Genomic DNA, 25,881 nt, shown 5'->3' with positions numbered 1-25,881 from the left:
AACAATGTGTGAGTGTAAATTTGGTGGTGATCAAAGTCCACTGCCCTTGACACTGCCTTTATGTTTCTTCTCAAAAGAACATTTTGTTTGGAAATTTTCATTTTAGCTAGAACTAGAAACAAAAGGACGATTATTGTATTTACGAATTATGAAAGCTAAAAGGGGTTAAATTATGTTCCTTCATGTTGTTTATCAAGGAGAATTTCCCTTTTACTTTTGATGTACCAAATTATTGTAAATATTTAGGGAAAATAACTATTGTGGAGATGGTTAGATTTTACCAAATGTAGTTGACCAAAATAATATTATACTGTACGGGATGCAGTTAGCTCAGCTGGTGAACTTTTTTCTCTTTGGTAATTTTACCATTACTGGTGGATAAGATATGAAGCTTCTGCGGAGGGGTTAAATTTTAAATTATAGGACATTTTTCTTGTAATTAACTTACCCTCGCTTTTGAAATTTAACAGGAATCTGGGAAGGATAGTCAGGAGAAGAAAAAAAATACCATATCAAGGCACTTCTTGTTGCTGCTACTGACTGTGAAGATACTGAGTATATTATATGCTACTGAATTGGCAATATGATAAGTGTTTAGATCCTTTTGTGTCTTGTAGGGTTATTTAGTAGATAACAAGAATTTTGGCTGTTATACAAATATGCTTGATTTTATGAAAATATAAGTATTTCCAATCAGCTACGGTAAAATCGTCCCTGCCCTTTTAAGTGGCAGCGTGTGGAATCTTCCAGAGATATGCAACTTTACTTTGGGTGTCCCAGTTGGACCTATGCTAGCAAAACCAACTAAAGGGGTATCTGAGATTGTACAGAAGTTTCAGGATACAGAATACATAAGTGAATACAAGTATGATGGAGAACGTGCCCAGGTGATACCATCTTGTTAATTCCAGCATGTAATCTTGTTTGCTTTGTGATATGTTGTATACGATCGTGTTGAGATATACAGTCGAAATGCTGAAAGAAACACTGGAAAGTACCCTGATGTTGTTGTTGCAGTGTCGAGGTACGCTTCTATCTTGGTTGTATGATATTGCATATTGAACTTAGGTGTGAGAATACGTGGGGAGTTTGTTACTCTGGAATAAAATCCAAAAGTTTGAGTTCTCTGGTAATATAAACTGAATCAATCGGAAGTGCATTTAACCGTGAGCGATGGGTAAATAGTTTGTTGGTTATTTATTTATCATGAAAGAGCTCTATGGTGGCAACTTCATGTTATCCAACCTCATTTTATCCAGAATGTTAATTGTGCTCCTGAATTTTTATCTACTAATATTTTCTGTCAGCTTGCAGGTTAAAGAAGTCATATGTAACATCATTTGTTTTGGATTGCGAAATCGTTGCTTACGACTGTGAAAAACAGAAAATTCTGCCGTTCCAGGTAAATTATTTCCGCACTGCAGTCCAGATTTTATTCTTGGTGCTCTTCATGATGGTTTCCTACCCACCTATAGGAGTTGGGCTGACTCCATATTTGTTTTCGTCCCAGAAATCTTCTCAAATGTAAGTCAAAACATTTTGAGTAAAGCACTTACGGAAGAGCAGCAGTTACCCTCTAATTTTGATTATTGTTGAGTTAGGATATAAAAGACTTCATGAGATATTATCGTTTCAGGTACTCAGCACTAGACCTCGTAAAAATGTGAGCGTGAGTGATATCAAGGTTGAAGTCTGCATATTTTCTTTTGATATGTTGTATATTAATGGCCGACCACTTATTCAGGAACAACTGAAAGTTCGTAGAGAGGTATAGCTTTTTTCTTTCTTCTCAATTCAGTTTACAATTTACTGTTATTTCTCTTTTGGATGGGAGCAATTGGGCTTCTCTGGAAATTAATAACCAATATCCAAGTCCTGCATATCGTATGACCAGCATGTCTGATTGATTATTTAGTAGAGTAAAACGAATTGACTTCGAAATTTACTATTTCTTTTTCTTGATGTTGTTAGGATGTAAGGAGGTCATTGTTTTTCATTGAGTCTCTATCTTTGTCGTTCCTATTCATGAGTTGAATTTATATTTATGTCCGCAGTGGAAAACAAAATGCTGATAGCTTCCCTTAGTTTTTGAAGCAGGTAAATGTTTGGATTGGTATATAACCAGTTTGATTAAGCAGCTTTCAGTGGCATCTCTAATTTCCTTTAGGAACAAAAACTGCCAAAAGGTTTATAAATGAAGCAGCGGCTAGCACACTAAGACCACTTGGAGAACACAAAGCCTTTTTTTTTTTTCTCGGTCATTAGGTCCATATCTGGTGTGGGCGTTAGAGCATTGCAATGACCTTTCCCCAGTATGAGAGGACCGGGAAGGATGCACCTCTGGTGTAATAGAAGTTAATTATTAATGGGAAAAGGTTATATTCTACATACATGTAACAAAGTAATGGGCAGTAGTATCATTCAAGATTTCACCTATTGAAACTTTACATCTTGCCATTCGATCTCTATGTATTAGTTTCATGTGTCTAGAATGGGGAGTGCGTGAAGTTTAAAGTGCCAACTGTCCTTTTCTAGTGGTTTTTTCTTGGTTGAGGATGCCTTAGGGCATCAATAGTATTACTTCATAGGAAAATTTTAACTTTAATGAAACTGAAAAATAAAGCGCAAGAAGAGATGGAACAAGGTGTTATCATCTACACTAGGGTTGCAATTTACATCTATTAGTTTTATCTTCAGTGTAGCAGTGATGCAATATTCTTCTTCTTTAAACTGTCATCGTCTTATTCTTACATTGAAAGACAAGGTGGAGCTGACATCATGATCTTGGTCTTCCTTAGGTGTCTATGGTGCATTCTCCTCGCTTGTTATGATAGCAATAATGAAGAGTTTCAAAGCATTTGTAAAGTAGGTCAGTGCAATTTATTTATGTACGTGTTTGCAACTTTTTCAGTGATTTCCAAATCTGTTGTACCTATTACTGATCGGTCTGCTGTATATCTTGATGCTATACAGGCACTGGACTCACTGAAGCAATGCTTGAAGAACGTTCTGCCAGTCTCCTTACTAAAGTGATACCCAAACCTAAGGTCTATGATTCCTTCTTTCGGTCTGATTTTTACGTATTTGGTTCTTCGGATTCTCTTGCTAATTTTGCGTTCTTGTCAATTCCAGTCATATTATAGGTATTCTGATTCATTGAATCCAGATGTATGGTTTGATCCCTCAGAGGTAGTAACCATTGCCTTTTTGTTCTGTGCATATACCTCTTTAATAGAACTCCCTCAGCACTTCGATTGTGTTGCCGAGTTCATTTTGCACATTCAGGGCATGTTTGATATACAGGATTTGCCTGGCTTGGACTACTTACAGGAATTAGCGTAGATTTACTTGGCGTGAATTTATTTTTGTCCCATGTTTGGCGTGTTTTCACTAGAAGGCAAGATAGTGCCCACAGAGCTGTAAAAAAACATGTAATAGTATTTATAAAAGACTTCCCAGACCTGACACCAGTCCCAGTTATCACTTAATGCTACACCTGTACACCTGTACACCTCCATCAGCTATAAGAAGTAGGAGAAACCAGTAGGGCTCTCGTCGTTAGAGTTGACAAAGTGAGAAGTAGGGCTTCTTTGGCCCCCGTTTTCAACTTGGCCAGAACAGTGAGACCTAAGGATGCATGAGTCACCCCCAGTCTGGTTCCAAAATAAGGCCATGTTTGATAGAATCAGGATAAAACTAGCCCTATCCGGGATGCTAGTCCCGAGGAACAAACGTATCCAAAGAGTTAGAATTGTTGGCCCTGATTACCTTTTCGTTGAAGCACATCCTGGACAGTATTTGATCCGTCCAGTAGTTTGGATTCTGAAGCTGTACGGATAGATCTTTGAGAAAATCCATATAAAAGACTAGATTGATCCTGTTTTTGATACAAGTAAAAGTTACCATCAAAATTCATGGAATGGTGTTCTTTTTGAATTATTTCTCGCATGTGTATTAGTTTGTAAAATTGTTCCATGGGTTGAGCTACTATAAGTCTCAACTTGTTTGCAGAATATAAAGAAATTATCAAAGTGGTAAACTACAAATTTGTGAAATGTGAATTATCAAAGTGTTCACTGGATTATGTTTTATTTTACTTGTCAATATTTGCTATTACTTTGTGAAATGTGAATTAGATGATGTGTTTTCTTCATCTAATTCTATGTGCACGTGAGATCAGGGTATCTCTCTCCGCTTTCCATGTCTAATTCGTGTTCGGGGAGATAAACCTCCAGAGCAAGCCAGATCGTCTGAACAGGTGAAGAAAGTTAATTTGAAACGCAAAATTGTACAATATTGATATGTATCTGCTCTCACACACTTGTTCTAAGTTCAGGTAGCGGAGTTGTATAATGCTCAAGCCATCAACCATTCAAACAATCAAATTGACAACGGAGCCGATGTCTTCTGAGTAAAGAAAGCAGCAGTCATGTGAGTATCTCAATGTGAATTTTTAAAGTTTAGGCCGATAGAGTTTAAGCGTTACATGATGGATTGCCGTTCTTGGGTGCTTTCACCCATAGTCTGGTGCCAGAGGCTACATATAGAGGAGTCAAAACATTGAGAATTTTATATTGGGCTGCTCATCATTTAGGATTTAATTGTTTGTTACGAAACTCTCGAGTTCATATTGTGTGCAAACATTGTTAACTCCGCCCAATGATGCGGTTGGGCCCACACTTACATCAACGACCAGGAGTCATTCTTGCACGCCTTGGCGACTGTCCCTAGCATATTTCTTTCATAATAGCATAGGCACAGCTGTGTTGTGTGCTTGTCTACATCCATTTCAACACATTGCGCCTAAAAATACGATTCCGCCATGTTACTTGAGTACATGGCTGCATCAAATCTTCAAACCCCCAAAAGAAGGGTAATGTAATGTATAGAATGGTCTAGAAGTCCTAGTTCTAAGATGTAATGATAACAAAGGAGAAGAAGGGGATGTGACAGAGATGCTTCCAGTTTGAAGGGATGGGATTAGGATTAAGATTAGGGAGGTCTTGTCTTAATCCTTTGAACCATGAGCTGTTGGTCAAGAGGGTCATTCTCAAACCAGTGAATCTTCGATTCCTTTAGCCTCTGCCGTGTTGAACAAGCAATGATTTTAGTCAGCCACCGCTTCAGGATTTGGATTGTTTTTCCTTTTGGTCCAAATATTCTAACTAGTTATGGGTTTTTCACATTTGCCTCCAGAAACTTTAACGTATTTTGAGTTATTAGTAGGGTTGGGCACGGTTCGGGCTGGCCGGTGAAAGTTTCAAGTCCCTTCAACTTCAGTACCAATCTCCGGTGAAGATTTCAAGTGCATTATCGATGTGGAATTGTTTGGTCCTTAAGTCTTCTCTGTTACTCAAAATGTTAGCTTTTTCAACTTTTGTTATAAGTGTGGTTGATTGTCGACTGTTGATACACGTTGTTAGTTTTTATTTGTTAAATGTGTACAATCAAAAGAAAATTTGAAACAGTCGCATAATTATTGTTATGTATGTATTATTATTGGTGGATTTGAAAAGCCCATGGAGTTACGTTTTCAATTTGGAGGATGACTCGAACGATGGGCAATAAAATTGCAATCACTCTGGCTTCCAAGGAACTTTCCTCTTGTAGTTGTAAACCACTACTACATTACTATATAATTTAATCCCATGTTTCATATAGGTTTAAACTGTATAATAACAAAAGTATAATGTGTAAGTTTGAACTTACAAGCACTTAATTTACGTGTTATAAGCTGAAACACAAGTTATATGAAGTATTATTCTAAAAGTAGACGATATAGTTGATATGTCTAACTTTTAAGGTATATTAATAAAAAAACAAATCCACAAGCTATATTTTGAGTAGAATAGTAACGCCACATGATTGTCTTCTAAGTACACTTAAAATAATACTTATGCACTTGATCTAGTTAAGTTTGCTAGATCAATATGCTCTCCTTCTATTCTAAAGTTCGCAAATCTCATTCTCGTAGTTTGGGTTGAATTAAAATTTCTCTGGAATATTTACATCAGGACTAAGTTTTTAAAGTATTGAGAATGTGCTCCATGAGCATTACAAAAGATATGTGAGTAATTTGTCAATTCCTACTAAAAAAAAGCCAGCTGCAAATCCCTCTCGCATGCCCTTGTAATGCTCATAGACAATATTCATAACCTCCTCAGCCTAACATTTTGTAATCCATTCAATTATAACCGGACCTAAGAAGTGAAAATCTCTCGCCAAAACACGAACTAATTGAAATGTAATTATTTTAACAACAAACCATACTTTACAAGAGAATAGTATGGGCCGGGGAATTGCTATATTAGAGAGCTTTGGTTTGGAACGTCACATGTGACGTGTCTCCATGTGCAAGTCGAGTTGTTTTCTTGTTGAAAACCTAACGTCTTGTCACTTGGCTCACTTGTGGCCTAAGTCCCATACATACAAGGATTGCAACTATTTGAGCTGTGCATACAACCAAAATTGCTCCATGACTTCTTCTATCTACCAAAACTTACTAATATTTACCTAATAGCATTTGATGGTGCCACAACTGATGGAATATATTGTACTCGGCTCTCAATTTTCACTTGGAATAGTAAACTGGGCTTCTACCTTCATTTTCTAAACGACTTTAGCTGCAACAAGATGTATTATCAATATACATATGCTTCTTTCTCTCTGTCTCTCTCTTTACAAGTCGCGACACGTAAGAAGAGAGAAGAAAAAGAACTGTATACACCTCGTTGCAACTGAGTTTCTCTCGTAAGTTTTGGGAGTACCTAACGTGTGCCCGCATTGCTCATTGCCAATGAATTAGCAACTGCAAAGTCAACTGAGTATGTTTTAGTAATGAAATGCTATTGGCAAGTAGGATTAACCTGCAATAATTTGCTCCACTTTTGAGAGATAAAGGCTCAAGCTAAATAAGTATAAACAAGTAAGTGGGTGCAGCTTAGAAAAAAAAAAATGCTTTAGTTAATTTAGAATTAAAAATTAAACTAGAAAGGAGGGAGAACAAATATTGATGTTGAGAGAATTCAACATGGGGATTGGACTTGAACAATCATGCTTCCCCCCAAATATATATTTATATATATATATATATATATATATGTATATATATAATCATACATCACACCAGTAGCAGATCCTGATTCTGATTTTTGGGTTCCACTCAAACCGACAAGCAGGGCTCTTAACCTTTCTGGTTGTTGGCCACACCACCCATCTTCTCCAAAACTTCAACAACTCCACACCTACAATCTTAGTGTTTGATTTGCTCCGTCTCAATCTAGAGAAATCCCGGGGCAGAGCTTCCGAACCGCGTTACCCGTCCGACCAAGACAAACAAAATGAACATAACTTACTGAACTAGAATCCAGAGTTACATTTTCCATCCCACAACAATTTGGATAAAATTCCAAGTCCCCTTTCACATTATGGACCAAAATAGAATGTGAAGGGCCATAAAGAAAATAGGCAAAACTAAACCCCCAATAAACAAACAAAGCTCTCTGAATTTTTTACTGCCTTCTTCTCTCGCTGAGTTAACCTGGAAACAAACCTCTCTCTCTCTCTCTCTCTCTCTCTCTCTCTCTCTCTCTCTCTCTGTACAAATGCTAGATGGATAAGTCACAAAAACCCAATTGAAATTTTGGAAATTCATGGTTTTGTTTTCATCCTCACTAACCTTTTAGTTGTATTAATTTTTAAAAATAGCGAACCGTAAAAATAAGGGGTAGATTAATACTAATAATCTGAAGCAGCAGCTGCAGAGTCAGCGGAGGGCAACCCTTTGGAACTTGGTCTCTGGAGGAGAGGCAGAGCCCTCACAGAGGACTCTCTTTCTGTTGACTATGCCGCAGCTAACGTTGGCCAAGGAGGAGTCTTGGTGCTGGAGCTGGGTGTGCAATGGTGGTTGAGGTGGTGGTGAAGGAATGGTCACAGGGGGGATCTCAAACGACTCCAGCGGTGGCGGCGGGTGTCTCCACTGCGGCAGAGGGCCTGCCAGAAGTAGGGTTTGAAGCAACGGACCGGCTTTCATCACAGCCTGCAAAAGCTTTCCCTTTTCAGGCAGCGGCTTCTCAGGCAGCAGCTCCACTGATGGGTGTGGCAATGATGGTCCTGGTGGCAGCTGCTGGGTTTGCTGAATTGGGTCAATAACTGGGGAAGAAACAATGCTTTCTTCACAATCTGAGGAGGAGAAGCCATTGTTGGAGTCGATTCCTCTTCTGGGTTCGTCTTCAATGCTTGAAATTCCAGAGAGAGGAGCTGTTTGCTGATTCTGCTGGGTTTGCTGGTGTTGCTGCTGCTGGGTTTGTTGGAGGAGGAGTTTTTCAAGGAGGAGTCTGTGGCATTTGCCTTGGGCTTCATCTCTTTCTCTGATGGCTTTTTGGAGCAGATCTTTGAGATGGGATATCTGATCATCTCTTTTTCTTAGCTCCTCTTGAACTGTTGCTCTTGTTTGCTCAAGCTCCACGGTTGTGTACAAAAGGGACTGCCTCAACTCTTCCATGCTCTGTGTGATCATAAAAGTTTGTAAATTTTTAGCAAAAAATTCAGAAAAGTAATAAAATTTGAGGTTTTGGGTCTCAAATTGTTAGAAATAGAAACCCCATTATGCAAATTTAAGCACGCCATCAGCCCTCGGGTTAGCAGGACACTCCGCCCGAGGGCTCGGGAGGTGCTTGAATTTGCATGATGAGAAGCTCACCAAAACCCAAGTAAAGTTGTAAAATTGAAAGTCGGGAATGAAATTGTGGAGAAGAGAAACCCCATTGTGCAAATTCAAGGAGCAAATTAGACTATAAGTTCAGAAAGCTCCAAAGAAGCTGAAAATTTACAAAAATTGTGTTTGTTTTTGGTTGCTTTGGTACCTTTCCTTGGCAGTAGTAAGCCCAGCTGCTAAGAAGAGGGCTGCTGCTGTGGTGGTTGTTCATGCTGGTGTGAAGAAATGGAACCAAAAGTGAAGTGTGCGAGAGAGGGAGAGGGAGAGAGAGAGAGAGAGAGGTGGGGGTTTTGAGTGGTGGTTCTAGGTCTTATAACAAGGAGCTCAAGTCACTGTTTTCTTCTGTTGTTTGTTCCTTTTCTTCCTCACTGGAGGAGGTTGGACAAAAGGCAAAAGGCCAAAAAAGCCACCCAACCCAAAGGCCAATTCCTCTCTCTCTCTCTCTCTCTCTCTCTCTGTGACAGTCACTAGTCAGTCCTAATGCCTAATATGGCTATGTGGATGGGCGCGTGGAGAGGGTCACTGTTGAGCAAACCAGCGCGGGGAATCGTATATCAGCGGTAAAAGTGAGTCACAAAACCAGTCTTGCCATGTTTTTACTTTTTCCACCAACTTATACAAAATGGGAAAGAAATTCTGCAGAAAATGTGTCATCCAAATTTCTGAAAAAGCCTTTACTATCTTAAAGGTAATTATAATTGAAAAAATGCAGAACACTTGATAAGACACTAAAAATTTATAAATTATGGGTATGCTTTTCCATTATATTTGGTAAATGGCTTTTGTTTGACAAGTGAATAGTGTTTAAACGCCAGAATTTGAAGCAAACAGTGACCATATATTCGTTTGGTTTTTTTGTTTTTATATTTTTATTCACTTTCACATATTAGCAAACTTTTCAAAATCGAACCGAATCTGTACTAAAAAAAGGGAATTGGTTTGTCCTTGGAATTGTGACAATGTAACCCAGGACAAGAAATTACACAGAAAAAAGTAGTTGACACTATGACGTCACTAATAACTAATATAATGTTATGAGTAAACTCTCTTAACATGGTTTTGTATGAGTAGCCCGAGGTACAATGGTGATTGTAAATCAATTTTATGGAAGTTTCTCTCACAAGGCAACAATGCATCCAGGTTTCAGTTTGGTTTAACTCCCCCAAAGGATTAGTCAAATGCCTAGACAACTTCATTTTACTGCTCCATGTAAGTGGTGGATTGCCTGGTGGTTAGGGCATTTCTCTTCAATCAACTGAGTCCGGATTCAAACCTTCGAGTGACTATTTTTTTATGAGACAAATATAATTGTCACATATGCCATCAAGACAAATTGATCACATATCCATTGGAGTGACAAGTTTTAAGTATACCATGAACACGTGTCATGTGATGTACAATCATATGTGTTATAACATAGGTGGATGAGAGTATATTAATAAAAAGATTATGGTTCATCGAACCTCAGGTGGCAGGGTTCTGCTCTTAGTGCCCCTGTTGCGTTCAGGGATGGAGAGTCTTGTGGGGCTCAAAGCCTGCTTCTAGAAGCAATGTTGGTGATTTGGCCATCACACAAAGGACCTATGTTTGGATCAATGATGTATGATTTTCTTGCGGGTTGTTACTTGCTCCAGGAGTGGCAGAGGTGTCAAGCAGTGGGCTACCCGTCATTGGGATAGCGGATGCATAAAAAAGTGGATTGTTTTCCGGTACAAGGTTAACATTGGTGTTAAAAAAGCTTTCTTCAGCAGTCATGTTTGCTGTAGAGTGATCTGGTTAAGAGATATATGAGTTCACTTTAAATGAAAGCACCAATTGTTGGAACCAAACTTGCACATCGCCGCGGATGGTGGTGGCACAAATTCGAGTAACTTGCAAAACAAAGAATAACTGTGAGCAAGCCTAAGACGCGAGATGGGTGTGCTGGCCAAAGGCTCTCCGATGATCAGTTAGTAAGCAAGTTTAAAACTCAAGTAATAGGCAAGAGAATTAGAACACAAAGATTGTATTACCGAAGATGAACCCTAGATAGGTGTATTTATATGTTGCATTAGAAGTTGTGATTACTTGCGGTGCACACCAATTTCTAGTTGTAGGAACTCCAAGACATATGAATGATCTAATTGATTCCATATCCGGATCAAATCTCACATTTTGCGGAACAAGCGTGGTCATACTAGCAGAATTGCTTGGACTTCGCTTATTGCCCCAAAACAAGGTGATGGTGGCACCGCTACTTCATCAGATCTAGCTCTGCTCAGAGCTATTGAGTCTATGATCGGACTTATGAGGTAAATGTATTTCAATCAACCTTACTTCTGCCTTGGAAAATCAAGGCACCACACTTCCCTTCTAGATATTGATATAAGTCACCAATTAACTTTTAGCCTAATATTTATCTCTCCTTAAAGAGGTTACAAGCTCAACTTACATAAATGATAAGACGACATAATTGTTTGATGAGTTCCATACTTAGTTGTGACTAGTATTGTTGTGATTGCGCTAAGCTCAAAAGAAACTGAATGAAACAAGTCTTTGTAGTCCCAAACTTTTTAGTAGTGAACTTTCTTGTGACATAATAGGTGAATTGTAAATAGCCACTAGTTTGTCAAAAAGAAATATTGGGATAACTATATCTTATACCAACTCCCAAACGTTCCTTAAACCTTTTGTAATGGTACGAGAACTCCTTATTCTTTAAAACCATGTCCCCTATTATGCACTATAGATCATTTAGCTTGTATGACAAATATGTAGCAAACGATGACAAAGACAAAGTAATATTCTCGTTATAATTCGATATGTATTAATTTACGTCGAATTATATTTATTTGAACCATTTTAGTTGACAGTCTCATAACATCATATATTGAGACTCTTATTTTAAAATGGAAACATTTAATTTGGTTAAAACTTTCTTCTTCTTTTTTGCACGAGGACTGTCTAAACTGTACTTTCAATTTTTTCCTCTTCTTCAATCAATTACATTTGATTATGGCTTCCATCGAAATTTCCTTTTGCTATGAGTATTCGACAAATTAAGGTATGACTATGGGCAAAAGTAGGGGTGGATAGAACTTGGTTCGGTCCGATTTACCTCTCAAACCAGAACTGGAATAGAGAAAAGCTACAGTTCGGTCCGATTCAGTTCTTATCAATATTATTTACAAAAACCAAATCGAATTTGATCAGAACAGTTCAGATGTTCGGTTCACAACCGGTTCTAGGCCTTAGCTCATTTCATTTATTTTTTTGTTGGTCTTTTGGGTTTTATGAAAGGGTAATGCTAGGAAACCAAATTTATAGATAAAAATATATAAATTAAATGACAAGTAAGTTGATAATTGGATTCCTATTTAAACGTTGATAAACGTGTTCATTCTTATTGGTGACACATAATTTAGATTACAAATTTTGTCTATAATTTTAGTCTTCCAAAAGCCAAAACATAGTCAAAACAGAAGCGGCATATCAAAGGAGGGAAGTGCAACAATCTAACAAGGATGAGGAGGGAAGCGGATGCACTGCTTCATCTTCTTTTCTTGTCATCGCCTTTTTGGTGCCCAAATCGCAGTGGGAGAGGAAGAAGCAGAAAATGGAGAGACCGTGAAGATCGATAAGGTGGAAATTTTGGTCGCAAGGGAGGAGATTTTGAGATATCGATGACGAATGAGGGAGCAAAGGCCATGAAGATCGAGAGAGAGAGAGAGAGAGAGAGGACTTAGGATTTCAAATTTTGACTAAATTTTCTGCATGGTTGGCAATGTTAAGTTATTTGGGCTTAAGTTTGAGAGCTTTGGTATGAACTTTTATATTTAGGTTGAACAGACAGATAAAAACAAAGGCCTAATGGATTATATTTAAAATAAAAAAGTTAATTAATAATACAATTTAATTCGATCCAAACCGGTTATGTAGAGATAAAAATCAAAAATTGAAATTGATATGACCGGTTGGTTCAGTTCCAAACCGAGCTGAACCAGTTCTACGATTTCACGTTTATTATGCCCGCCGTAGGTACAAGCACTAAGAAATTTATTTTTTATGCCCGCCGTAGGTACAAGCACCAAGAAAATTATTTTTTATGCCCGCCGTAGGTACAAGCACCAAGAAAATTATGGTTTCAATTGCGATGCTCCAAATGCTTACCACGTGGAAGCATTTGATTTGGCATGAGGCCACAAAGTCTTCCTTTTATTATGATTAGGGTAAATATTGCAAGGACCGACTTCTCCGCCCTCTCATTTTCCATTCACTTCTATCTCTTTCTATTTTATGCGATTATAGTTAAATTACGTTAATATTTTATATTATTTTTTTATAAAGATAATAAAATAAAAAAATGATATTAATATAAAATGTTGACGTGACTTAACCGTCATCACATAAATAAGACAAGATAGAAGTGCATAGAAAGTGGGAGGGCATAGAAGCCAGGTCCATATTGCAAACCATATATATATATATATATATATATATATATGTATATATATATATGTAGGTTTTTCTGAACGGTATAATTAAGCATAAGAATCTAGAAACTGACTAGTCTTCATTAAAAATTTGGTTATGTTAATTGGTATTTTAATAAGAAGTCGCATTAAAGTAAATTTTAAAGCTAATATTAGGTAGGATTCTTTAACTTCTACTTGGAAATTCGAGAGAATTCTTGATTTCATGGTTTAAACAATTTACTTGCGGTCGTCTCATGCGACATATGTTTTCTTCTGTCCTTGGAATGCTGTCGAATTCTTTTCTTTTGGAGAATAATGTTGTTGCTCTCCAACTTTATAGCTTGCATACTTTGTCAATGTAGAATGAGTTTATCTTTAGAAGCTGTTGTTGATATTTTGAAAAGTTTTCATATGCTTCATTGTATCTACTATTTGTATTTTATATATTCAGCATGTTATGTATATATTGTCAAACTGTATTGTTCTAAAGAAAATCATGGATTGGAAGATGCCCTTTATCACATTAGTGAAAAACAATCATGCATATGTATCATGTGCGGTTCGATCTTTTCATCAATCTCTCCCTCCTTAACAAATAACAATTTAATCTATTAAAGCAATCGTTTGTCAAAAAAAAAATCCGGATCCTCTTTGTGAGGATCTCGAAAATCCGTAAATTGTGTCTGTTCATCGTACATCGTGCGGTTAGAAATCATTTTAAATATTTTTATTTAAAATTAAACACAAAACGTACCTGACAAAAACTGATCGTACAATGTTACGATGAACGGACATGATTCACGGATCCTCACCAAAAGGATCCGAAGAGGATCTTGTTGAAAGAAAAAAAACTATGAATTTGACACATCCTGACCTGAATTGTCCATTAGGACTCCGAATTGAGATATGTTGGCCGACACCCGAAAGGTGACGAAGCCATAAAGTGTGGTGAATGGGTCATTTCCTTTTATCGTATGTATATCATTGATATTCCACAGCCCGGACCGAGATGTGACAGAATTGACATTATATATTTAGTTATGTTTGAACTGTCTTGTTTTAACTTTGGCCTTTCTTCTTATTTTTGAAAATTCCAAGGGGTAAAATAATCACATTAGTTAACAATTGTTCAAAGGAAGTTTGGCTAGTGTTGCACCGTAGCTAGCCGTATCTAGGTGGAGAAGAATTGAAGCAGCATACATGACTAATAAATAAAATTAAAAAAAAAAAAAAAAAGGAAAGAAGAAGAAGTAGCATGTCTTATTTGACAAAACCTTATGTGATGTCCAGGAATCCAGCATGTGATATATATAAACATCTTGTGGCTCTCGTGTTTGACTTCGAAGGTTTTCCAAGCAACCAAAGCATGTGCATTTCTTCTAAGCATAGTGAACCCTAAAGCCTAAACATACATATATGCTTGGATATTTTTTTTTTCTCAAATATGCTCCTAACTTATGACACTGTCTCTTATTGGTATACACATAGAGATATATAGTCAAGTGAGCCGCTTTCATTCGTTGGTCAGAAAAAAAAAAGAGATGGTAACCAAACTTTCCCACCAATATTTTGGCATTTGTCCAAAGAAAGGTAACGGACCCCCTCTGTGCAGGATTATAAAGTCCTCCTTGGAAGAAAGGCGAGGGCCTTCCATTTGACTAATTCTAGACTTATTTGCTTGAAACTATTATTTTATGCAATATTTCAACCTTCTCACAATATTATGTGTATCAAAAACATTATCATGTAATATTATTATTTCACGTATCATAATATAAATTTGTCAAACTTATAAGTTAATAAAACATATGTACAATTCAAGTGTGATTAACATAATGTCACGACAATCTTGATATACCAAAAAAATTAGTGATCTAACTATACTGTCTCTTTTTGCATACGTACCCTGTTCAGTATGGGATACGTGTACGGCCTGAAGGTCTGAAGTCACTGTCATCGATTATAATATGTTAATTGTGTTTTGTGGGTCATTAGATTCGATTAGTTCATATAAGTTGGTTGGGGAAATATTAGTTTTAAAATTTCGATAAAGAGGAGGGAAAAACATCCATGGTAATAACCCGAAATTTCAAAAAAGAATATAAGATGGGGCGCCGAACCTTTATGTCACATCTGTGGTGCGATTATCCTTGGCATTATGTTTCAGCTGCATATATATGTACGATGCCCTAGGAAGCTGCAAACTTAAGCATCAGGCCAACTAAATGAAAAGACCACGGACACCTCCAACTTTTCCACTCTGTTGCAGTTCGAAGAAAGAGAAGGGCAGTAGGGTTGAAAGATTTACATATATATATATATATATATATATATGGATGGAATCAAGAGACAAATATTTTGATAAATATTTTTACCCTTTTTATAAATTTTTAGATTACAAAACATTCAAAGATCTATATTAATTTATTAAATGACATGGATATTTAAGTGGATTTTAACTAATAATAAACATAAAATTAAAATTAAAAAAGTATAAAATATGGAACGTAATTAAAAATAAATTAAAAAGGAAGGGACCCTAATTTTAAGCATGCAAACAAGACAGGAGGTAGAACTTCCATTGATTCGAAGTACTATAACCTTCATGTCCTTCTTTTCCGATGAGGTCTGCAATTTTCATAGGATTGATATGAAATTTTAATGCTTTCTACAACAAATCAAGCTATTAGTCTCTTGAATCTTCATTATGTAAGCAAAACGTACAAAACCCTAAACCGTATATTACTGTTCATATGTGTAGGGTGATTAAATTTGGTTTTGCAAAATCTTTTTAGTTTTGTCGATTTAGGTCATTGATGATTTTTCTACTTTTTTGGTTTTTCGAAGCAAACAAACAACTTGATTTCATTTGTCTACGCTTCCATTTTTTTTTATTTTTTATGGTAGCAGTTTCGTTTCCGTTAAGTATTAATCTTATCCCTAGTATCACCTTTTTTTAAAATCGTTAATTTTTTGTTATTTATTAGGGTTCATTTTTTATAAAATGAAAGAGGAGATTTCATCCAAAGCATTGCAAGGAGGGAGATGGAGGTTACAGTATTTTCATGTTTTTGTTTCTCTTTCTTTTTTTTTTTCTTTTTTTTTTCTTTTTTTTTATAACACTATGTTTGAAGTTTGATCGTTGATTTTTTCAATTATATCCTATTAGATATTAATTTTTAGGCCTAATTTTTATTTAGATTAGTGTTTTCTTTATTAGTTATAATCCACGTCTTCATCCAACTCATTTAATGTTTAAAACTCTCCACATCACTCTTAATCTAGATTGTTGAATGTTATAAAATCTAAAGGCTACAAGAAAGTGTAAAAATGTTTGTCAAAATCTTTATAAAATCTAGACCGTTGAATGTTATAGGAAATATTTAAGGGAAGAGATTCTTATTTTATTTATTTTTAATAAAAATGAAGATTAATTGTAGAGTCCACATCACATCAAACTTTAACAATCCGAACCGAGTATTTTTAAGTTGCACCTTATAGATCATCCTTGCAAAGTATTAGCCAAAATGGAAATGTTTAAGACATCTAATTGAATTCAAAGAAATAAACGAATACTTTGTTATAAGAAACAATGAAATTTTATTTTGATAATTAAATAGGCAAATGGTTTCGAATTAAATCGAATTTTTGTAAGGATGATTTATGAAACGAGACTTACAAAATAAACTGTTCGAATCGTTGAAATTCGATGTGGAGTGGGCCCCACAACTAATCCCTTTTTTTTAAAAAAAAATAGAGATTCATTTGCATAAATGGTGTGTGTGTGTATAGTCTAATATTTTATATTATGTCGTGAGATTATAAGCTATCATATATGAATATATGATACTAAATAAGAATATAATCAAGGGGCAAGTATTTTTACGTTATTTTTTTAACCATTAGATTTTATAACATTTAATGGTATTGACTCAGAGTAATGTTTAACATTTTAAACTTCAAAATGACATGGATTTGCCATTTAATATTATGAACTAATAGTATTCATCTTCATTTGTAATAGATTTTAGGTTTGATTCTCACAGAAAGAGAATTTGAACCACATTATTGTTAACTCATTGTGAGGCTTAATCCATTTTCCCACATCATATAAGAATCAACTAATAGAATAAAACTCAAAAGAAAAAAAATAAAATCAAAACAACGATGAAATCCAGGAAATAGAGACTGGCCACGAACACGAGAAGACAGAGAAAAATCTATCGTCTTCACTACATGTTGATTTGATTCGATTGATACAAACTTACAATGCACACAAAACATATCAAGTGATCGCTCAATCTTTTAAATCATTTTGTTTGGTTAATAAAACTAAACCCCAAACTCTCATTCTTCATTCCTGATATTTTTGAGTGATAAATTAGGCCGTGGAAAACGATGTTTTCCCTCATTGGCCAAAAGGCAAGATCAATGTGAAAATGATCTGAACTAGATGGAAAAAAATATCTCTCTAATAACACACGGGTTTCTAGAATAAAGAGATCAGGAAGGTGTTTTAACCAAAGATGAGAAAAAAAAGCCGCGGATAAGATGGCAAAGCAATGGAGGTCTCTTACGTCTTACCCACCCTCTCACTTTGAAGTTCGAACGCTTACAGTTCTTTCTTCTTTTTTCTTCAAGATTTTATTATTTATAATATTAAATATAAATCCGCGTCAGTCAAGGTCACATCACTCTTAATCGAGAAATGTCATAAAATTTAATGGCCAAAAAGAAATGTTAAGTTATTTGTCAAAATATTTGTCATTTGATTCCATTCCTATTAAATATTCACATTTTAGCAAAGTACAACCCGTCAAGTGTCGAGCAAAAAAATTGTTCCTCTGTGTGATCTTAACAATTATTTTGCAATTTCTTTATGAGTTTTAAGTATCCAAAGCATAAAAGTTTAATTTTTAGTTTTTTTCCTTTTGTTTTTATTCTAAACCGTATATGACTATGGACATGCAGCTTAACTTGGCATATTAAAATGGCTTTTTAGTAAAAGTGATATTTGAGATTTATATAACACATAATTTTGATCATTAAGATTTAAAATTAATAAAAGTAGTCTATGAGATTGTCTATCATCCGTTATTTTAGTCATTCCGTTAAAAAACTCTGTTAAGTTGAGGGTATAACACATAACTTTGGTCTCTGAGATTTGCATAACACATCATTTTGGTCTAGGAGATTTGTATAACACATAATTTTGGTTCCTGAGATTGTCCACCATCCATCATTTTGGTCTTTCCATTAAAATGCTCAAGGATCACTTAACAGAGTTTTTTTAATGGAATGACCAAAATAATGGATGGTGGACAATCTCAGGGATCGCTTCTATTGATTTTAAATCTTAGGAACCAAAATTATGTGTTATGAAAATCTCAGGAACCATTTTGGTTAAAAAAACTTATTAAAAATCACATAAAAGATAACTAAAGAGGATTTGGATCCTCTCCGGATCCCCTCTCCGGAGATCCCGGGGATCAAGGAACAATGACCGTTCATCAAAGATCGTGTGGTTAGAATTAAATGTTTTTTATATTTTTAAAAGTAAAGCAATCTCGTTTTACGTAAAAAGTATTTAATTATGGTCGCACGATCTTTGATGAACGGTCCTTGTGTCTTGATCTCCAGGATCTCCAAGGAGGGGATCCGGAGAGGATCCAAATCCAACTAAAGAAAGGGTTTCAAAGTCACAAACTTGAGTGTTGTTTTTTTGTCTGTCTCTCACGCAGGCATGATATGAAATCGTAATAACAATGATCAAGATGCCATAATACTAATAATTAAATTAATTACTCCAATTAGAGAATATAGTATCAGTAAATTATATATATATTCCGAATTTCCAAGTAGCTTGAGAACTTAGACCAAGCTCTGGTAGTTGCTCTCTCTACAGAAAGTAGAATTCTTTAAGAAAAGTCTTTCTCACATACAAAAGAGGAGACAGGAAATATCATTTCAATATTACTTTTACCAACACAAACACGCATTATACTATAATCCATCAATGTATTACTATACATATATATTTATATATTACACTACAGTATGAGCACCAGCACCAAAAAAAAGTTTGGTAGGAAAGAGATTATCTCTGGATTACTTCCACCTAATCTACCTGACCGGGTGATCCAGACTGTTGAAATTTGATCCAACAGTTAAAATTATTATAATTTTTAATAAACCTCCTTATTTATTGCCGTTAGATTAAATTTCAACGGTCCGGATCACCCGTTCAATTGAATTAGTTGGAAGGGAGGACCCCTTTCCATTTTGGTAGGACCCAACTTCCAGATTTTACACTTGGACCCCACATTATCTTACTTGTAATGCCTTGTAAATCAAACGAGCATTTGGAGCCAAAGACCATGATCTGGTTGGCAACATGGACAGCACAATTCTAGTGTTATAGATAGCGGCTGCTAATGAGTTTGAAACCCTAACAAGCCTACAAGGCTCGCAGTATGCTTGCAATTTCCAAACAACAAAAGACATGTACTCGAGATTCCCACTCTGGTTAGAAACTTAAGCTACCATTTATCAATATTCAACCCAAAAACTTGAATATGTTCAGTCATATTTAGAATACGAATATGATTGTTCAAATCCTAGTGTATCTAGGGATATATTGGAATAGTCTTCTTAGTAGAAATTATCCTGTTAGAGTTGTAATCCTATTAGGGTAAAGATTTAGCCTATCCTACTACTATAAATAAAGGCACAATGAGATGATACAACACACACCTCACAATTAAATCTCTCTCTTCTTTCTCTTGCCGCTGGTGTCTCTCCCTCTCTAGTCCTAAATACAATTCAATCAAATAGGCATACAACACGTTATCTACACACTATTGCTAGAAGCTAAGGAACTGAAGGATCGTAAGAGACTTCCTTCTACAAAATTCAAAGGCTTTTATTTGTTTTCTGCCAATCATGTATGCTTAAAATAAAGTAAGATATTTGAAACGTCCACGAAGCATGAAAACATTCCCCATGATGCATGAACCCCCTATATTTATATTTTCCTTTTGATAGATATATTGTATATGATTCATATATTTGTCAATATATATATATATGTTTCATGCATTACGCAATTATTTTGCTATGTGGAATTTGTGAGTCAAAGCATATAAATAAATTATAAGCAATTTAGGGTTCTTAAAGCCCTAGAAAAGTCGAAAAAAAAAAAAAAACTGAGACTTATACAGTATGGCTACGGCTCACCACCGTGCCGCAGTAGGCATCACCACCATGCCGCCGTAGGCATCACCGCCGATCACCGCAGCTAGCATGCAACATAGTTGCGTGGAGCACGAGAACACCGTCGTTGTGACATCTGGACTATGGTACCAGCCATTTGGGCTTTACTGCGCCTACACGGACACCAGGCTTCAGCCTGGTAAGGGTTACCATGGGTCTGCAACCCCTCCAAGCCCACAACCAGCAACTTTTGAGTTGCTGGGTTTTGTCCTAAGTCCCTGGCCCAAACCTGCAGCAAGCCCGTATTGCTTGCTAGGCTTTATCCGTGTCTTGGTCCACTTGTCCGTAGCTTATGTTGCTGGGCTTGACCTGCCTCGACCTAAAAACCTGAAACCCAACCTCGGCTGGGCTTCCCCGCACCAACCTGCAAGCTAGCATTGGGCTAGGTTTGCTCCCCGTGGTCGGTTTTAGGCCCAAACCACCACCAGCACTTGCTGGGCTTACCCAGATCACACGACCCATCACTTGGTTTATCACCAACTGAAGCTAATATGACCCGTCTGTCATTATTTTCCTTCCACAATCGACCCCATTTGGTCTCGATCTATTGAAATAATTAAAAGTAACCTGCAATTCATTAATTTGATAGTTAATCCAAAATTATTGACCTGAAAATCACTTCTGGACATTGACAATTGAATAATTATTTTTCTACTTTGAACTGTTGACATCCTTTTGTAGTCCCCAAGCTCTTACACTTGAGTTCTCGAAGCAACTCAAATCAACTACACTTAAATCAACATATTACATTCTGTGTTATTGTATCTCCTTTATGAACTAATCGTTCATAAAACTAAATTAAACATGTAGCTTTCATGTTTAAATTAAACCAATACATGTCTATAGAACCCCGAATGTTCTACGATGTATGTCTATGGATTGCCATATGACTAACCACGTTTAACGTACCCTCCGTTTTAGGGATATGTCGAACTTGAACAAGCTCGATTTCACTGCTTTGGAAGTATCTGGAAGAAACTACCTGAAGTAGGTTCAAGACGTGAAGCTCCATCTTACTGCAAAGGGTATTAGAGCCACCATCAAGGAATTTATCGATGCCAAACCTGTCGATGAAGCTTAGAAAGCTACTACAATGATCTTTATTCGAAGACACATCTATGATGCACTACAGACTGAGTACCCCGCTGAGGAAGACCTACACACCCTCTGGCTTGCTCTGGCTGATCGTTTCGATCACCAAAAATGCATTTACTTGCCTGAAGCAAAATACGACTGGCAGCATCTACGCTTCCAAGACTTTAAGTCTGTGAATGAATACAACTCTGAAGTTTGTAGAATTCGATCACTGCTTAAGTAATGTAAAGTGGACTTAACAGATGCAGATCTCCTGGAGAAGACCTATCCGACCTTCCATGCCACCAATATTGTCTTGTAACAACAATATAAGGCACAAAAGTTCATCAAATTTTCAGATTTGATCTCTGTTTTACTTTTCACTGAAAAGCAGAACCAGCTTTTGATGAACAATCATCAAGCTCGTCCCACTAGCTCGAATGCTGTGGCTGAAGTGCATGCAACCAATTCTAACAACCATAAACACGAAAACATTGTTGTGACCGTGGTAATGGGCGGCAAACCCACCCACGGGCCCAAAGTTAATAAAACCAAGGCCCACCTGAGGGAGGAAATTTGACCTAGAAACGCCAACCCTTTGCACCTAAAGGCCCCAAACTTCAAGAACAAGGGAAAATATACCGTTTAATTGGTTTCCACTAAAATGGACATGTGTTACTGTTGTGGATCAAAGGATTATTGGTCACGCATATGCGAAGCTACCCCCGAGGCTATTGCCAACTATCATTCCTGTCATGAGTCTAACTTTGCCAATGTGGAACATTCTGAAGATGCTACTACATCAATGGAGATATCAGATTTTCACAGAGACTCACCATGTGGCTAGCCTTGAGCCCGGGTTCTAGAGCACTTTTCTACTTTGGCATGATCATATGGGATATCCTGGACATGACATGATGCGCCATATCCTCAAATCATCACATGGGCATCATTTACCTCTCTATGTTGGATTCCCGTCATGCAAAACTTGTTTTTTGGGGAAGTTGAATCCTCAACCTTTAATTACAAAGATTATTCACAACCCTCCTAAATTTCTTCAAAGGATTCAAGGGGATATTTGTGGACCTATCCAACCAACATGCGGATCATTTAGATACTTTATGGTGTTGGTTGATGCATCGACACGTTGGTCACATGTGAAATCCCGTTCCTGGATTTCACTATTTAAAATTATGTATCTCATATGTAGTATTCATATTTGTAGTTTCGATGCGTTTATATTTACGGTGTATATAATTTTTATTCGATAAGTAAAAGGATGAAATTGCCCTATTGTGTTAAACGAGATTCTTTGTGGACGTACTTGATATTTTCATTTTTTGTTTTATTCAGATTTCTTTGCATATCTGGATATTACGTGTCGATACGAGCGCGTGGGTGCAAACGGAATGTAAATTTGAGTTATAACGAATGAGTTATTAACGAACAAAGTCAAAGGCAAAATGGCCATATAATTATTAAATTTGGAAGGCTCCAGATTTGTTGGAGAATGAACGGCTAAGATGAAGCCACATGTGTGGCGATGGAAAGATGAAAAGAGAAATGAGGGGTGAATCTACCCAATTAGAGAAGGAGAAAATGAAGGAAATGAGGAAAAAGAATGAGGGAACCGGACCCATCCCTTGACCCGTGACCCGACTCGATTTCTGGATGAATTTCCGATGAGAAATCGTCGATTTTTCTGGTGAATAGACCGTTGCCACTACCTGTACTCGACTCCACAAACCTCCCTCTACCTACCCCACTCAAAAATCGAAGACATTTAGCCTAATCCATGACGATCAAAGTCGACGGCTTCGAGGGCACCCACAGCGATGATCTTCCATTTTTGAAGCCGCCACTGTCGATTAACACCATCATTCAAACCTTCTTGAGACCAGGAACAAAGCCTAATCAAGTTTGGTGGCGTCGGAGTGTCAATGGAGTCAAATCGACAACCACCCAAATCGAGGGTTTCCGACGATTCGAAGGATTTTCCGGCCACTTCCCAGCTGAACTAGGCTTCAACCCAGGTATGAAAAATGTTCCTCTCCTTGAGTTGTACATTTCTGCAAAATTTGGTCAATTTTAGTGTTAGTCGAAATTTGGGGTTTCCGTTAGCCGGAAACCACCACCTGCGGTGGCGTGTGGCCAGTGGGTTAATGCCGCCTTTTTAAGTTAAATTCGATGTTTTGATTTGAAATTTGATAACCGTTTTATATAGTTCAATAGTTTGAACCTAGTATGGAATACTACGCCACTTAACCATTTTATAATTCGACGATCAAACCGTTAGATCGTCACCTAACCTTAATATGTTATAGTACATAATATTTGAGGATCATAGGAACTGACGGATTGGGAATCTGACATACGGGTCTTCCCAAATTGAATTTCTAAGTTTGTAAAACCAAACGTTGATAGCAACATAATTCTAGCAATTGGCGGAGATCTGACCGTTGGATCGTTTCCAAATTTTAGAATATTGTTCTAGAAGATAAATGAGACCTTTGAGAAGTTATAGATCGGAAATCCATGGGCGGATGTTCCAGATCAACTTGTACAGGGTTTTGGACCCCACCATCGATAGAAACTTGATTTTTGGTCAATATGTTACGAATTGATCTTAAATATTAAAATCAGTATTACTAGAGATTGTGTAGGGCTTAGTGGGCCTATATTGATTAGTGAGTTATCCCATATAATATATACATCGGTTTACGTGTATGGGATGTCATATTGTGATATATATATATATATATATATATATATATATGTTTATTTATCTTCTTAATAATGTGATTGATAAGGATGATAAAAGTTATGACAATGTGATCCTAGAATCCTATTAGAAGTATTCTGTAGAACTTATATGCTTGTGTGACATATTAGTTGGTGGCCATAAGAAGTTGATGGTGTAGGTGACTACGTTGTAACTCATAGGGGTTAAGGTATGGGTAGGTTGTGTGTTGATTTACCGAACCATGTAGCAGTGGTAAATGGATGGTCCTGCTTGGTATATCCGCGATGAGTAATCATCAACTTCATGATTAGACTATGCTTATGGTTCTGCTTGGTATATCCACGATGGGGGACCATATGCATTCTAGGAATGATCATGCTTCGCATATCCGCGATGGGTGAACACTACCTTAAGCTATAGGATACAATCTTGCTTGGTATATCCGTGATGGGGGATTGTTATGGGTGATCATGCTTGGTATATCCGCGATGAGTGATCACTGCCTACGTTATTAGACTATGTATATGGTTTTGCTTGGTATATCTGCGATAGGGAACCATATGCATTCTAGGAGTGATTATGCTTGGTATATCCGCAATGAGTGATCACTACATAGAGTTAGGATATGCCCTACTTGGTATATCTGCGATGGGGGACCATACGTATTCAAGGGTGATCATGCTTGGTATATCCACGATGGGTGATCACTGCTTGCACGATGAGATTATGCCTATGGTTCTGCTTGGTGTATCAGCGATGAGGGACCATACGCATTCTAGGGGTGATGAAGATTAGTTATACTTGGTACATATTTGGTAGGCAATCATATTTTGGTTGGATTTCATTGAGTGGTTTGGAATCCCTACTCTTGCTCATTTCCATAAAGTTAGTCCGACCCTATATTCGAGTGAGTCGGAATTGCTCACAGTAGACGTTATGTTTATAAATTAGAATTATTAACTTGGAATCCAAGTAGGGAATTATGTAGAATTTCTCTATTATATTTCGTGTAGCAAAATGCGATCTTACTGATTGATTAATGTAGTTAAATGTTAATACAATGCATCTTTGATTCTTAGGACTGATTAATTGAAGTGATTGTGGAATGATGTTGGATATGATTGTTATTATTATAATTAGACTCATTGACCAATGTGGCTAGAGAATAACATTATGCTTCGTTGACTGTTCTTTGAGATGTTGCATACTATGAATTGCGGTATTATGTAAAACATAGTGATTTATATGACGGATGAATTGGAAATCTTGATTGTCATGTGGGTTTGTTATGTAGCCTTAAGTCTAGTAATTTCATGCTTGTCAAGTTCTAATGACTGATTGAGGAATGTTATGCCTTTCGACTTGAACAGACTGTGATATATGTCGAATTGTAGTGAATGGTGAACTACGAATGGCTTGATCCTTTTTTAAGGTACGTAGGCAGTCTAACGAGGAGGTTAGATGCAGCCATAAAGTATACGAAAATTTCTACGCAATTCATACCTTGAATTATGTTTTGAACGTATCTTAGAGGCGGGGTCTGTTGGATATACAGATGCTTGGTGACGTTATGTGTTGATCCTAGACGTATGTCTGGATCGTGGTGTGACATCATATGTCCA

The 25,881-nt window shown here is 36.7% G+C and overlaps 3 protein-coding genes across 8 annotated transcripts; 2 read left to right on the top strand and 1 right to left on the bottom strand.

Moving 5' to 3' along the window:
• Nucleotides 1-581: 581 nt before the first annotated feature.
• On the top strand, nt 582-1,807 carry LOC125479461 (DNA ligase 1-like). Of its 5 annotated transcripts, none has more exons than XR_007260019.1 (5): nt 582-887; nt 968-1,024; nt 1,315-1,402; nt 1,476-1,524; nt 1,637-1,807. XR_007260019.1 is itself a non-coding variant. In XM_048588752.1 (4 exons), exons 1-4 carry the CDS (start codon nt 868-870, stop codon nt 1,772-1,774), a joined length of 303 nt encoding a protein of 100 aa, XP_048444709.1. In that variant the 5' UTR covers nt 582-867; the 3' UTR covers nt 1,775-1,807. The 5 variants fall into 5 exon arrangements, 3 of the variants coding, with proteins under 3 accessions (XP_048444709.1, XP_048444708.1, XP_048444710.1); XR_007260020.1 differs by having other exon boundaries at nt 1,308-1,402; XM_048588752.1 differs by lacking the exon at nt 1,476-1,524.
• An 853-nt stretch (nt 1,808-2,660) lies between these two features.
• Nucleotides 2,661-5,590, top strand: LOC125479460 (DNA ligase 1-like). 2 transcript variants are annotated; one of them, XM_048588750.1, is made up of 6 exons: nt 2,661-2,869; nt 2,974-3,047; nt 3,133-3,189; nt 4,181-4,258; nt 4,337-4,431; nt 5,227-5,590. In XM_048588750.1, exons 1-5 carry the CDS (start codon nt 2,779-2,781, stop codon nt 4,409-4,411), a joined length of 375 nt encoding a protein of 124 aa, XP_048444707.1. In that variant the 5' UTR covers nt 2,661-2,778; the 3' UTR covers nt 4,412-4,431; nt 5,227-5,590. The 2 variants fall into 2 exon arrangements, with proteins under 2 accessions (XP_048444707.1, XP_048444706.1); XM_048588749.1 differs by having other exon boundaries at nt 4,337-5,585.
• A 1,738-nt stretch (nt 5,591-7,328) lies between these two features.
• Nucleotides 7,329-9,021, bottom strand: LOC103947717. Its single transcript, XM_009358661.3, has 2 exons — nt 8,865-9,021; nt 7,329-8,506 (listed from the first exon to the last, which is right to left on the bottom strand). The coding sequence occupies exons 1-2, from the start codon at nt 8,925-8,927 to the stop codon at nt 7,766-7,768; spliced, it is 804 nt and encodes a 267-aa protein (XP_009356936.2). The 5' UTR covers nt 8,928-9,021; the 3' UTR covers nt 7,329-7,765.
• Between the last annotated feature and the right edge of the window lie 16,860 nt (nt 9,022-25,881).

This window comes from the organism of the source record quoted next, unplaced genomic scaffold (assembly GCF_019419815.1).
Source record: "Pyrus x bretschneideri cultivar Hongxiangsu unplaced genomic scaffold, Pyrus_bretschneideri_v1 Contig29, whole genome shotgun sequence".
Classification (NCBI taxonomy): domain Eukaryota; kingdom Viridiplantae; phylum Streptophyta; class Magnoliopsida; order Rosales; family Rosaceae; genus Pyrus; species Pyrus x bretschneideri.
Note: the sequence above shows the minus strand (reverse complement) of the source record. Positions and strands in the feature narration are given on the sequence as shown.

Excerpts from the sequence above, each read along its gene's own strand:
- LOC125479461 (XM_048588751.1), top strand. The coding sequence starts at position 868 with ATGATGGAGAACGTGCCCAG. Across the intron at positions 888-967 it reads ATGATGGAGAACGTGCCCAG|TCGAAATGCTGAAAGAAACA; the intron begins GTGATACCATCT and ends TGAGATATACAG. Across the intron at positions 1,025-1,314 it reads GTTGTTGTTGCAGTGTCGAG|GTTAAAGAAGTCATATGTAA; the intron begins GTACGCTTCTAT and ends GTCAGCTTGCAG.
- LOC125479460 (XM_048588750.1), top strand. The coding sequence starts at position 2,779 with ATGATCTTGGTCTTCCTTAGGTGTCTATGGTGCATTCTCCTCGCTTGT. Across the intron at positions 2,870-2,973 it reads TCAAAGCATTTGTAAAGTAG|GCACTGGACTCACTGAAGCA; the intron begins GTCAGTGCAATT and ends GATGCTATACAG. Across the intron at positions 3,190-4,180 it reads TATGGTTTGATCCCTCAGAG|GGTATCTCTCTCCGCTTTCC; the intron begins GTAGTAACCATT and ends ACGTGAGATCAG.
- LOC103947717 (XM_009358661.3), bottom strand. The coding sequence starts at position 8,927 with ATGAACAACCACCACAGCAGCAGCCCTCTTCTTAGCAGCTGGGCTTAC. Across the intron at positions 8,507-8,864 it reads CTTACTACTGCCAAGGAAAG|AGCATGGAAGAGTTGAGGCA; the intron begins GTACCAAAGCAA and ends ATGATCACACAG.